Source organism: Gopherus flavomarginatus, chromosome 1 (assembly GCF_025201925.1).
Source record: "Gopherus flavomarginatus isolate rGopFla2 chromosome 1, rGopFla2.mat.asm, whole genome shotgun sequence".
Classification (NCBI taxonomy): Eukaryota; Metazoa; Chordata; order Testudines; family Testudinidae; genus Gopherus; species Gopherus flavomarginatus.
The window spans coordinates 236,213,236-236,228,285 of NC_066617.1; the positions used below are offsets into that span (position 1 = coordinate 236,213,236).

General features: G+C 43.1%; 1 protein-coding gene across 1 annotated transcript; it reads right to left on the minus strand.

Moving 5' to 3' along the window:
- Positions 1-11,880: 11,880 nt before the first annotated feature.
- LOC127056719 (claudin-34-like) lies at positions 11,881-12,558 on the minus strand. The gene has a single exon (XM_050964929.1). It carries the CDS (start codon positions 12,535-12,537, stop codon positions 11,881-11,883), a length of 657 nt encoding a protein of 218 aa, XP_050820886.1. The 5' UTR covers positions 12,538-12,558.
- Between the last annotated feature and the right edge of the window lie 2,492 nt (positions 12,559-15,050).

The window sequence follows — 15,050 nt, forward strand, 5'->3', positions numbered from 1 at the left end:
TCATATCATGCATTTTATTGCCACTTTTGCCACATATATTATAAAAACCTATATTTAAAAGAAACTTAAGGTTGCAAAGTCGAACATGCAAAATTAAAGATGGATGGTGTTCACAGCATGGGTAGTTATTCAATATTTCTTTCTTCCTCATCCCTCAATGTGTGGCATCATGCATTATTCATTGTATGCATCCAAACACTGAAAACTGAATTATTAGTTTCCTGAAGGTCTTTTCTGTCGTGCCCTCGTGATATTATCTGAGGCTTCACAAGCGTTAATTTGTCTTCACAAAACTCCTGTGAGGTAAGGTGGTGTTTTTATGTCTATTTTACAGAGGCGGGATTAAGGCCCAGAGATATTTAGACCAAAATTGTTAGAAGTAGTCACTAATTTTGGATGCCCAATTTGCTATAGCTATAACCTGAGAGTTCACAGTTCAAAGAATTTATTTAGTATTGTCCAAAGCACAGTTCCCATTGACTTCAGCTTACTCCTGTGGGCATTCTGTGCCAAAAAAGTAAAAATTCTGCACACAACATTTTAAAATTTTGCAAAATTCTGCAGGTTTTATTTGTAAATAAATAAATGTAGAGGCTCCAGCATGGCAGTGGGAGCACAGGCCACTGGCTGCATAAAGGTGGGAGATCACCCTCCAGCCCTCCTACACTCCACCCCAGGACATGGGCTCAGTGGTGAGGCTGCACCCGACCCTGACACAGCACAAAGGCTAGGCCTGCCCCAGAAATGCCCTGGGGCCCTGCCCCTTTGTGCCAGGTGCACCAGGTGTGCAGCAGGCAGGATCCAAGTGTGGAGGGGCTCAGTGTGGGGGGATCCAGGTGTGGGGTGAGAAGGTTCTGCGTGGTACCATCTGGGTGCAGGCAGTTCAGAGGGGGGTCTAGGTGTGGGGGGAACTGAATTCACAGAGGCTTGTTGGAGGTGGTTCCAGGTGCAGGGGCAATGAGACTCTACAGGGGCTTCCTGGTGAAGGTGGTTGGGGCTCAGCAGGGAGTCTGGGTGTGGGGGGCAGGAGGGTGGGGTTCATAAGGGTGGGGGTTTGAGTGCAAGGACCTCAGTAGGGGGTGGTCTGGGTGCAGAGGTGGGGATCTTGAGGCAGTGGGTTTGGTGGCAGGGAGGCTCCAGATGCAGGGGTTGAGATTCAGTGAGGTGGAGTCTGGGTATACAGGGTGAGGTTTGGTGGAGGGGATCCAGGTATAGGAGGTCCGGATGCTCGGGGGTTGGTTGGATGAGGGGAAGCAGTTCCTCCTACAGTGACCCCTCCCCCTAGTGGCTGAGGACTGATGGGAGCAAGAAGCAGGGGAGGGTGGTGAGCTTCCTGCAGCCAGGGGGAGATTTCTGGAGGTGGGTCTGACACAGCCCCATCTGCTCCTTGCAGGGGAAGAGGAAGCCCATCCTCTCCTGCCTCCAGCTCACCTGGGAGTAGCAGCTGATCCTGATGCAGGGGAGGAGCCACCAGTGGTGATTTATCTCTCTGTTGACTGCTTCAGGTGCCGGAAATGATGTACCTGTGGTACTAGGGAAGGGTGCATGACTGCTCTTGCAGCTTCCCTGTCAAAGTCATTTTTCTGCGGGGAAGCAAAGAAATCTGCGGGGGACATGAATTCTGTGCACATGCAGTGGCACAGAATTCCCCCAGGAGTATTCAGCTGCAGCTGTGATTGTTCAGCACTTCTGAAAATCATGCCTTAGATGTTTCAATTAGGCACCCAGAAAATGAGGAATACACAATTAATGGCCACCTGTCAAAATTCTGCTTTAAATGACTTGCCCAGCATCACACAGGAGTTCTGTGGCAGCAGCAGAGATAGAAACCAGTTCTCTAGGGCAGAATTCAACTGCTTAAACCTTGAGACTTTTCCTTTTCCTGCTGTTCCTTTCCTCATTCACAATACACCTTCCAGCTTCTGCAATACATGAGATAGAGCACTATGCACAGCCATCTCCTTCACTATATAACCCTGATTAATCTCCAGAGCAGGTCCATCCTATGTGCTGAATGAGGCAGCTGTCCTGTGGAAAAAATAATATGTGATCATGTAATTAAAGACTCTCACAATATGTATGCATAGGCAATCTTAACTGGAATTTCCTGACTTTAGAGTTCTTGACTATGCAATCTTAACATTTTTAACAAAATGGTGTGTGTGTTTATGTAATCTCTTAAACTTTTAAAAGGCAAATTGAAAAAATAGAAATTCCTTCATGTTGGGACCACTGAGAGCATATCTACCTGCTCTCAGGTCTGATGCCTGGGTACACAGCAGCCCCGTGCCACTGCAAGGAGCAATTGAAATGGAAGTTTTGCTCACTTCCTACAGCCTAGAGCATGGTCAGTCACAGCAAGGGAATCACAGGAGCCATGTTAGCTGATTTAAAAAAACAGTTCAACAATTCACGCTGCATGGAAAGTTTTGGTTAAAGTTTGGCATTATAAACAACTGAAAACGGGGTTTTAATAATGGAAAATACTGGGCAATCTTAATTATAGGCATAGCTACCAGCTTCATGAATAATACAAATCCATCAGTATGTGGAACTGTGTACAGAGATACCTGAATTTTAATAAACCCATAAAAGCCATCCCCATAAAGTAAAGATTTGAGGTCCTTCATAGATACCATTTTCTTCTTGGAGCTGAGAATTTAAGAGGTTTACAGAACCAAGGATGGTACCTCCTGCTGTTTCTGCTTTATCTTCTCTGCACAGGCATCGGGGCAGAAGTTGACCTGTGAATCTGCTCGTAACCAATGGGTACCTCAGATCCAGAGAGCTTGGCTGCTGATGGTTTTTGTAGAAGTAGAGCCTGCACTCTGTTCCATATCTCTTTCCTTACTATCAGAACAATAGTAATACAAACAGAGCACTTAGAGGAGGAGAGGCTCTCTCTCTCTCTCCAAGGCAGGTTGGGCATTGTGTAGGTGCATTCAACAGTGGTAAGATGCAAGGACAAGTAGCAATTAAATTCTTGTGTAAAGGGGTTCTCTCACTGCAGGAGTGGCATGGCGTAGCAGCTGTCTCCCCATCTAGTGCTCCCCTGCTGACAGTCACTCTGTCACTGTGGTGGTTTCTGTTCCTGCAATTTGGCCCTCTGGCCTGGTCACATTTTAGTCCATCCCTTCTAAGGTAACAGAGAGTCCAAAAAAACTTTAGTCCAATGACCTTGCAGCAGGTCATCCATCTATCTCTAGACTTCATGGTCCTTACATGCCTTACCCCTTCATTTCCTTGGTGGCTAGTAGGGGAACCCACACCCATCCTCTTGGTTCCAGCCTAGGGATTCTGTAGCTGGCAGCCAAGAACTATTCCCTCAGACCCCTTGCTGCTTCCCTGAACCACTTCCTACCTCTTCCATCCACCAAAGAGTGACTACAGACTCTCCCCCTAAAGTCATTTTCTGCTCCAAACTTTCTGGCTTTATAATCACCACCCTGCCCCTCCTCAGCTGGGCTTCATCATCAATTAAGCCTCACTCTTGCTCTCTCACAGGTGTAACCAGCTATGTTAATTGGCCTCTTAGGCCCTCATTAACCCCATCAGGGACTGTGTGGGGTACACATCCTGTCACACCAGGCGTCTTACTCTTTCAATCTACCATCAAGCTTTCTTCAAAAACACAACCCATGCTCCAAGATAACTACACTGCCTAATTTAAATGCTGTTGCTAACTAATACTATGAATATTCTAAAAATTTAATAAGAAGTAGTAGGGCTCTGAAGAAGGAAGCATCCAGTTCTTATTCCACTGCAGCTGGCAACTGGAAGGAACTGACCAAAACAGCATGCCCCCCGCTTTTATAGCCTCTCCCATAGAATGTCCAAGAGCACTGAAGGGCTGGGAGGGAGTGGGCAGAAAGGCACTCCAGCAGGCACAGCTACCTTAGATTCCACAGTCTGAAAACCCAGTCAGCACATCCCAGGAGTGGGAATATGCAGAGGCCACTCAATGGGGAAAAAGTTTTTCCATCACATATTTCTCTGCTACAGGCAAAATGCTAAAATCAACAAGTACAGAAATAACTGCAGCTGAAGAGCCAAACAAAGGAAACTGAAGGAGGAAAATCATCATGCCAAGACCCACACTGACTATATGGCTGACAAAAACTTTATAAAAGATCATATGACTATATGACTAATCGGCAGGGCTGATTTTAAGATTTTAGGAGCCCCAACAGATTATTAATAGATTCCCAATCCTTTTATTTGCTTCTTCACAATGCAAATGTCTTCTCTCCCTTTTTCTTTCCTGTAATCAATATGCTTAGAGAACAGCACACCCAATAATCCTACATTCAATTTGGGATTGTCCTAGAAAGAGCCTCTCTTACTAACCTAAGACTTTCCTTAGCCAAAAGTTTCATGGGTCCCAAAAGCCAGCTCTGTAAATCAACCACATGACTTAAAAATAAACTTGTGGTTTAACATATATTTCTGGGAATTGTTAACATCAAAAACATAATGGACTGCATGTGTAAAAAGTTTAGGGCATAATTTTAGTCAGTGCCTGATTTAGAGATTATGGATTAGGCCAGATTTGATTACTGTGAGGTTCACAGAATAATATGGAGCTCATTTAGCAAAAACAACTGCAGTGATTTAATTAGCAGCTGCATTTTGATATGAGATTTGATGGAGTGAACTCAAAAGTCAGGACAAACTGAAACTAATTTCTCTGTGTTCTTTTGAATTTATGTCCAACAAGACTGCTGTGTCGTGTTTCATTGATGCAATTTATTTCCAGCCAGAGTGAGTCAAGACAGAAGCAAAATGGACAATGACTTGGCTTTGCTGAACTTTCCAGGCTATTCCTTGTCCTTGTTGGCTATATTTGCTCTCCGGTGACTATACTGTTGCCTCAGTCATTCACATTGTCATCAAGCTTGCTTGCAAATGAAAATTATCTGCTGCATTTATGGGGAAACGTGTAGTTCAGGATGTGGGGAGCAATGTGTGCAAAAACTATGGCAGTCTATTGCACCTTCCTGCTGAACTCCAAATGGCTGGAATTCATATATGTCTTTCTGTAATCACTAGCTCACATGGATATTTGACCTCTACACCCGGTCAGACCTGTATGAAGTTCTGTGTGAGCAATGGAAAGCCTGTAACAAGAAATATGACTGTGTTAGGTGGAGTTCTCTTTTCTCTTGCAGGTTCATCATGGCTTTGACTCTTGTGTTTTTCATGGTTCACATCTAGTGGCAAAGTCTTGGAATCCTAATGTACCAAACAACATGTCCCTTTGGGAGTATGGTGATACTATGTTCTGTGGCTAGACTGGTAGATTTTTGCTTTTGTCAGGGAGCTTTCATCTGATCAAATCACAGTTCTATTTCAACAGAGCTCATGAGCTAAACAGACATTTTCCTACCACACAAGCTATTTCAAGACATTCTTCTTTCTACAAGACACACTATGTATGAACTAGATTAATACCAGCTAAATTTCCTAAAACCATTAGCCTTTGGGAGTATCATTTTACTTAACATCTAATACACTGACATATTTTTTTTTACCCTTCTTTATTATTACACTATGAGAAGATTTCATAGCTTGGTTTTATTAACAAAAGATCTGAATGTATATTTGCTAGTAATTCTTTTGATGAGAAGGCAGAAACCCTTAGAATCAAAATCATGTTTCTCAGGTACACTTCTTCCACACTAAAGAGTGTCTTTCTAAAAATGGGTAGAATTGCGGTGCAAAAATTCTACATGCACACTGGAAAAACATCTGATAAATCTGGGTTATAAGACTATGAAAGCTAATGGCAGAAAGAAAACTATGTGCTATGTGTAGAGAAATATAGTGACTCTCTTACTGTGATAGGTAGCTGATCCACTTCACAGGCGATATGTTACTAGCTTGTTACAGAATAATAGTATTTGCTAACAGACATCTAGTCCTATAATTTTTTTTTTTAATTAAGCCATTAAAAAAGGTCTGGTTGTATGTTAGCACATTTTAATGAAAATTACAATTCACTATTGTGCGTTTGCTTTTTCTTTGTTTGGTATTACAGTTTGTTCATTCTCAATTCTAACATGTCCTTCATATCTGCTAGAGAATTACAAATGTCTTAATTCATAGCCATATTGTGTTTTTTTTCATAGTTCACATAAATCATTGTCATCTCATTGAATTTACTGTGACATAAGACAATCTGGTGAGAAGGCTTCATTATATTGTGTTACCCATTGTCATGTCTCATTTTCAAAACTTGGACAATTAATTCTCAATGATGCTGGAAACTATGTCCTAACTAGCAACAGTTGATATGATTGATTTCAGATTTACTCATCTGCTGTACATTTGTAGAGTGAAAGGAAATCTTGTAGTGATCTGGAAGATTGTCAGTTCAGTTTCAATTTACTGACAACTTTGTAAATCCTTCTTTGACCTAAGCAGTTAACCAAATAAAGGGTATTATGGATTGGCCTCAGTAGGAGATAAAACTGATGATAGAGTCAGATATAAGAATGGCAATACTAGGTCACACCAATGGTCCATCTAGCCCAGTATCCTGTATTCCAACAGTGGTCAGTGCCAGATGCTTCAGAGGGAAAGAACAGATAGGGCAATTATTGAGTGATTCATCCCCTCTGTCTAGTCCCAGCTTTTGGCAGTCAGAGATTTAATAACTTCCAGAGCATGGGGTTGCATCCCTGACCATCTTGGTTAATAGCCATTTATGGACCAATTCTCCATGAACTTATCTAATTTTTTCCACCCAGTTATACCTTTGGCATTTACATCATCCTCTAGCAATGAGTTCCACAGGTTGACTGTGTGTTGTGTGAAGAAATACTTCCTTATGTTTGTTTAAAGCCTCCTCCCTATTCATTTCATAAAGTGACCTCTGTTCTTGAGTTATATGAAGGGGTAAACAACAATTCCTTATTCACTTTCTCTGCACCATTTGTGATTTTATAGACTTCTGTCACATCTCCCAGCCACTGTCAGTGGTTTGAGCATCAGCCTGCTAAACCCAGGGTTGTGAGTTCAATCCTTGAGGGGGCCACTTAGGGATCTGGGGCAAAATTCAGTACTTGGTCCTGCTAGTGAAGGCAGGAGGCTGGACTCAATGACCTTTCGAGATCCTTTCCAGTTCTAGGAGATAGGTATGTCTCCAATTATTAAACAGTCCCAGTCTTTTTAATCTCTCCTCAAATGGAAGCTGTTCCATACCCCTAATCATTTTTGTTGCCCTTCTCTGTACTTTTTCCAACTCTTATATATCTTTTTTGAGATTAGGTGATCAGAACTGAATGCAGTATTCAATATGTAGGCAAACCATGGATTTATATAGTGTTATCATGATATTTTGTCTTGTTAGCTATCCCTTTCCTAACGGTGCCTAACATTCTGTTCGCTTTTTTGACTGCTGCTGCACTTTGAGCAGATGTTTTCAGAGAACTATCCATGATGACACAAAGATCTCTTGCTTGAGCAGTAAAAGCTATTTAGACCCCATTGTTTTGTTTTTATAGTCGGGATTATGTTTTCCAATGTGCATTACTTTGCATTCATCAACACTGAATTTCATTTGTCATTTTGTTGCCCAGTCACCCAGTTTTGTGAGATCCCTTTACAACTCTCCACAATCAGCTTTGGACTTAACTATCTTGAGTAATTGTGTGTCATCTGCAACTTTTGCCACCTCACTGTTTACCCCTTTTTCCAGGTCATATATTAATATGTTGAACAGCACTGGTCCCAGTACAGGTCCTTGTGGGACCCCATTGTATATCTCTCTCCACTGCACTGTGAAAACTGACGATTTATTCCTGCCTTTGTCCTGTCTTTTAACCAGTTAGTCCATGACTCCTTACTTTGCTTAAGATCCTTTGATAAGGGGCCTTGCCAAAGGCTTTCTGAAAGTCCAAGTACACTATATCCACTGGATCACACCCTTGGCCACATGTTTGTTGACCCTCTCAAAGAATTCTAATAGATTGGTGAGGCACACTTTCCCTTTACAAAAGCCGCTTTGATGCTGCCCCAGCAAATTGTGTTCATCTATGGGTATGTCTACGCTAGGAAATTAGGTCGAATTTATATAAGTTGATTTTTAGGAAGCAATTTTATACAGTTGATTGTGTGTCCCCACTAAGCACAGTACGTCGGCAGAGTACGTCCACAGCATCATGGCTAGCATCAACTTTTGGAGCATTGCACTCTGAGTAGCTATCCCACAGTTCCTGCAGTCTCTGCCACCCATTGGAATTTTGGGTTGAGCTCCCAATGCCTGATGGAGCAAAAACATTGTTGCGGGTGGTTTTGGGTACATGTAGTCAGTCAACTCTCCCTCCGTGAAAGCAAAGGCAGATGATCATTTCCTGCCTTTTTTCCATGCAGACGCCATACTGCTTTCAGCACAAGGTGCAGTAGGACTGATAACTGTCGTCATCCAACCACTGCTTCCACTGCAACTCTGCTCTCTTGCTCTCCTGGTTCCATGAATTGACTTCACAGGTCCTCTTGTCGTTCTTTATAAATATCTATTCTTGTGGCATCCATCGTCATCCACCGCTTCCGCTGCAACTCTGCTCTCCTGCAGATGCCATGCCACAGTAAGCATGGAGCCTGCTCAGCTCACCACTGCTGCTGTGAGCATTGTAAACAGCTTGCGCATTATCTGCAGTATGTGCAGGACCAGAACCTGCAAAAGCAGGTGAGGCGGCGAAGAAAGCATGATCACAATAATGATGAGGACATGGACACAGACTTCTCTCAAAGCACGGGCCCTGGCAATTTGGACATCATGGTGGTAATGGGGCAGATTCATGCCATGGAATGCCGATTCTGGGCCCAGGAAACAAGCACAGAATGGTGGGACCACATAGTGTTGCATGTCTGGGACAATTCCCAGTGGATGCGAAACTTTCGCATGCATAAGGGCACTTTCATGGAACTTTGTGACTTGCTTTCCCCTACTCTGAAGCGCAAGAATACCAAGATGAGAGCAGCCCTCACAGTTGAGAAGCGAGTGGTGATAGCCCTCTGGAAGCTTGTAACGCCAGATAGCTACCGGTCATTCGGGAATCAATTTGGAGTGGGCAAATCTACTGTGGGGGCTGCTGTGATCCAAGAAGTCAATGCAGTCAAAGAGCTGCTGCTATCAAGGGTAGTGACTCTGGGAAATGTGCAGGTCATAGTGGTTGGCTTTGGTACAATAGGATTCCCTAACTGTGGTGGGGCGATAGACAGAACACATATTCCTATCTTGGGACTGGACCACCTTGGCAGCCAGTACATAAACCGAAAAACATTTAAAACAAATAATTGATACCCAGGCCTCCCATCCTATGTCCATTGAGCTGGACATATTGCCAAGTTGGAGTCTCATCTTTACCACAGACTCAGGAGGTTACATAGTCTTTGAGATAGCTTGGTCTCCTTAACAGGTGACCACATTGGGAGTGACCTCTGTCTCCCTGTAACTTGTCTCTGAATCTAACAAACTATATCTCTGTGTAGTCTCCTCCATCCCTGTGGAGTTGGTCTCCAGATGGTTGTCTGTCTCTGTAGTCTGTGATGATCTCCGTAGGTTCTCTCTTGGTGCTGTGTCTGCTGGTTCATAAGAGCCTCCTGTTCCTTTGGATCACTTGTCCCTCTTGCTTCATCACCGTGTATCACCAGGGTGCACTGCACCCTTCCAGTCCACTCTTTCTGGTGTCTCTCTAATGACTGGATCCTCACAGAAGTGCCTATCTTCAGGGCTGGTAGATCCTTGGCTAAACCGTCATAGTTTAGTGCCTGCTTTCTCTGATTATTAGTCATCTCTTCTGGGTAGTATCTCCATCCTTCCGGCTGCAACAAGTCTCCCCTTAGTAGTAGTAGGGTTTTGGTCCTTTGCCCCATCAGCACCTGCAATGTACTGTTTTGGTACCCCCATGATGGGGCTTTCATGTGTGCCAAAAATGCTAACAAGGGGTCGGAACCAAAAGAAACAGCTTAATGCAACAGACCCTTAGTTGTTTTCGCAGCGGATACCACCTTCCCATTACTCTGTGAGTATGCTGGGAAGGAGGAGGTGGGATGTTCAAACTTCTATGTGCGCGGAATCTCCCTGAATTCTTCCAAGACAAATTGGGGGTCCATTGTTGGTGAATATGGTGTCTGGAATGCCATACCTCACAAAGTGGGCCTTCCGTTAACCAATCATTGATTTTCTTCTCGTGTCATGCAGGGTATTAACATTGGGCATAATGGCAGCATTTGCATCTTTGTGGCATCACGCTGGGTGGAGGCATGGGATTTTCATCATTATGATGGGCATTGAGGAGGGGTTTCTATCTTTATGTCATCATGCTGGGCATGGTGGCAGTGTATGAATCATCACACTGAGTGTGGGGGGCGGGGTATGGTCCAAGAAAAAAAAAGCCCAGAGAAAGCAGAAAAACCCACTAACCATAACTCAGGGAAAAAACCCATCCAAGCTTTAAAAGAGAACCCCAAAGTTTACTTAAAGTAAGCTATCTTGGGTCCTGTTTCTCTTAGAGACCCAGATACACACACCTCTAGCCAAAATGTGTTCAGCAAACCCCTCTGGCTTGGTTGTTCCGATTTCTGGGCAGCCTTTGTTTCTGGAAGAGAGATGTGCCTGTGTTTTGGGTTTGGAGACTGTTATTACTTCAGTTACCTCTTTACATTGATCCTGGATGAACAGCAGTCATTGTGCCCAACCCACAACAACAAGATTTAATGCAACCCACAATAATATTAAAAAGAGAAAAGCCTGATTCTTATTTATAAGGCGTCTTTACACTGCCCAAAAGGGGAGTGTCAAATGCATTAAGAGATCCAATGTAGCCCATTTAACAAGGGCCTTAGTATAAACAACAGTCAGGCCCAGAAACATCTACTATATACAGGGTAGGACAATAGGTAAGACCTCTGTCACAGATAATATGATACAATTTCATTTGGTAAAATTTTAGTAATAGAATTGTTTAACTATGGACCTGTCTGCATGTAAACTCGCACTGAATTAACTAAATCAGTTTTAAAACACACCTTTAAATAAATGAGTGCAAGTTTTGGTGTAGACAAAGCATAAGTATAAAAAAATCTCTGCTACCTTATATCAATGACAGCTAATGAGGCTAGTTATAAAAGTCTTCTAGTTGGCACATAATTCCTGAAAGTTTGTTTAATTTCCTTTTCCCACAAATGGCTCTGTGCCTTGTCCCATGCAATTTTCTATGTCTGGAATATCTTCTCTTATCGGATATGCAATCACTCTCAGTCTTCAAAGCAATTCTAAAGACCCACCAGCTAGCCAGCTTTATATCATCGAACCTGCAAGCTTAGCCTTCACTTTGGACACACATCGACCACAAACCCCAACTTTTGTTTTAAAAAAATCAATCCAAACATTACTTTAAGCACATTTCATGCTCTTTCACTGTTGTAAACCATTTTCTTGACACACTATCATTTTGTTTGTCTTCACCATTCACACCAGTGGTGTTGTATAAATAACAAATACAAAATTAATGATGATAACAAGCACACCAGGAATTTGTATTCTTAGAAGATATAGTCTCAAAATGTGTTACAGTGTCAGGGACTTACTTGAACGCATTAACAGTGAACAGTTGAATGACTGTTTTCTTTTAAATTTTTAGTAGGTGACTGAAGTTTACATGCACACAGAAGATACCAACATTTATTAGTGGTAGAGTGAAACAGCTGTTGATATTATTGACAAATCCTTGGAAATATTTGGCAACTAATAGTAGTCACTGTTTTATTTTTATAAGAACTAACCATCAACTTTATTTATATTTGTCTGATTCAAATCCAAAGAATTTCTGGAAAAAGCTTTCTAGAATGTTGTCTCTCTCTTTAGGCTGATAGTTAAGATCTTGGGTTCATAGGGTTTACCCTAATTGATGTCATGGGAGATCTGATATAGAGGAAAATGATCCCACTTATTAGCAACATGAGGCCAGATGAGATCCCCAGAGGAATAGCAATCCCAATTTTCTGTGCTACTGGGAAAGAGGGCAGGTGGAAAGAAGGAGGAAAGGGGATGCTGCTATTGTTTGCTACTGAATAGAAATTCCAGCTCACTGGGACTAAGACACAGAGACCTGCAATTATATACAAGATCCCTCCAGCTAGAAACAAGCAGATAGCCTGAGTTTTGCGAATTGTTCCCACATAAAAGTGCCAGGGTGGTAAGAGAGTGAAAAATATTCCTAATCCTCCCAAGAAAGTAGCAATGAGCAGGAGGATCTGGGCAAGAAACATTTCCACAGGGAAAAAGTTTTCATTGAAATTGAATTCATGACAGCACACTATGCCATAATCACTGGAGATTTTTAAGTTTGGGGGAAAGCAGATTTTCCAGATTCCCACATGGGCAATACCAGAGGAGAAGATGGTGGTATTATCCACAAGCCACAGCCTCCACTCTGCGTGCCTCGTTGTAATACAGGATAAAATCCAGCCGAGAGAGCCCAAAGAAAAGCCAACTAGCTGGAGGATAACTCTTTTAGACAGAGAGGACATTGCCTCAAGATCTTCATCAGTCCTTATGCAAGCAAATTAGCCGAGAAGATCATCACAGGAGCACTGAAAAGAAACCCAATATATGTATTATTAATTATTGTATTATTAATTATTATTATTATTTTTTACTATTAATGTTCAAAGAACCTCAATGTATAATGATTAATTATAATTACATTACATTTTCTTATAGTGAGGAAAAATCTCACACGGATAAGTTTTACATACACATGTCCATTACTTTATTCATTTATACCAATGGAGCTGTTCACATACACAACCCTATGCTTATGCATTTGCAGGGTCAGCCCTGTATTTGAACCTCATGAACAAAGAATGGAAGCTTCATCTCTTTCCATAGGATGTTATCCTCATTGCTGCTTGAACTCAGTATTTCATATGCCATAATTTATTCTCATTGTGAAGCAAAAATATGTTAATGCCAACTGACAAAGCACAGAGTCTATGGGAATCTCCTGATCCTGGTATGTATATTCTGGTTCACCAAACAATGTCATGTGAGATTTCAAATAAAAGCTGGTGTCACACTGGTCATTGATAGCCCTGTGAAATGTATGTACAAATACTAAGTAAGGAGTTATGTATGTATACTGAAAATATGTTCTTCAAGTCTATAAAGTATTGCTCACCTGCAAAGATGAAAAATAGGTTTTCTGCTAGACGAGATGTTTAATCCTCTATCTGTTGACATGCATATCGAGTACTGTCTCATTTACAACAGGCTATCAACATTCCAGGCTGAATTTTACAAGCTTGTGTTCTGTTCCTTTGGGAATAGCAGGCCTGGAAATTCTGTGTGTCTTCAGTGTAAGAGGGGCTGGACACTGCAGGACATGCTCTGAGGACTGGGGATTTGGTGTGTGCCTATGACTGTCTGTACAGAGAGATTGAGGTCTGTGGAGCCCTGAAAGTAGTACTTGTGCTGCCAGAGGCTGGTAGATTCAGGAAGCTGAGCTGCAGCAGGCACAGACAAGACTGCCTTATGCTAAAGACAGATGGTGGTGAGGTGCTTTCCTATCCCTGGGTATCCTGGAGAGCTTCACAGTCATCTTTCATATATGCTATATTCCTACAGGCAGTTGTCAAATATATATATATATATATATTTCCTCTCAAAAACTGATTTTCTTCCAATATCCTCCATCTCACCCTCCAAGAAATCATTTGGGGGCTTAGATCAAGCCTGACAGTTTTCAGCAACAAGGAATATAGTTTTAGAAAGTTATGAATGAGTGAAACAGGGGCTTCCTAATGTGAGTGAGGTTTCCAACCCAGCTACAGCAACCTCTATAGTACAGGCATTCTCTCATCAAGCAACAATTACCAGTTGCAAAATTACATCCATCATCAGAAAGTCTCATATGTTCTGTGCTCTTAATTTTTTTTGGAAATGATTGAGTGTCTCAGAAAGGTGCCAGATTGGCAGTCCTGTTGACTAAAGTCATGTTTGTTCAGAGAAGACACCAGTATTGCAGTAACACTCCACACTACCTCATAATTGTACTTTGGTCCGGACCTAGATAATCTGCACAAAGGGTTTTGGAGATCAGGGTGGCTGAGATGGAGTAGCTAAGGGAGACAGAGAGGTACATAGATGAGACTTTCCTGGACACAGTTGAATGGTCCCACCCCCAGTCTGACAGTCTCGGTGCTGTTGAGGAGGATGAAAGTCTCAGGGAAGACCCATAGTCAGGGCCAGTGCAACCATTTAGGCGACCTAGGCTGTCGCCTAGGGCGCTGGCATTTGGGGGGTGGCATTTTCTTTGGCAGTGACCACGGTAGCCGTATCTTCGGCCGCCCTGGTCGCCGCCAGCATTTAGGCGGAGAGAGCTTGGGCAGGGGAGCGCGGGGAGGGCCACCTGCAGCAAGTAAGGGGAGGTGGCACACAGGGGAACTCCCCGCCTCAGCTCACCCTTGCCCCGCCTAAGCTGATTGGCGCTGCAAGCCTGGGAGACTGGAGAAGTGAAGCAGCCACGGCATGCTTGGGGAGGAGGCGGAGCAGGGCTGAGCTGCTTCACTTCTCCTGCCTCCCAGGCTTGTGGCACCAATCAGCTTAGGCGCCACAAGCCTGGGAAACAGGGAGAAGTGAAGCAGCGACAGCGTGCTCGGGGAGGAGGCGGGGCAGGGATGAGCTGGGGTGGGGGGGTTGCCTCAGGGCGTGGGAGGGGAGGGCTCAAGGTGGAAGTTTTGCCTAGGGTGCGAAGCATCCTAGCATCGGCCCTGCCCTTAGTTGGGTCCCTCCTTCCAGATGATGTTGTAGTATCCTCTCACACTGAGGATACCTCTCCGGGGACAGAACTCCAGTTATTAGGAAGAGACAGGTTTTAGTAATGGGCGAGTCAATCATTAGAAATATAGATAGCTGGGTTTGTGATGACCGGAAGAACTGCATGGTGACTTTGTTCTGACCACAGGCCTTGAATTTTCAGTGACCCAGAGATAAACTCCCTGATCTATCAAGGAGGCATCAGTGACAATAGTCCTGATCAGTG

Excerpts from the sequence above, each read along its gene's own strand:
- LOC127056719 (XM_050964929.1), bottom strand. The coding sequence starts at position 12,537 with ATGTCCTCTCTGTCTAAAAGAGTTATCCTCCAGCTAGTTGGCTTTTCT.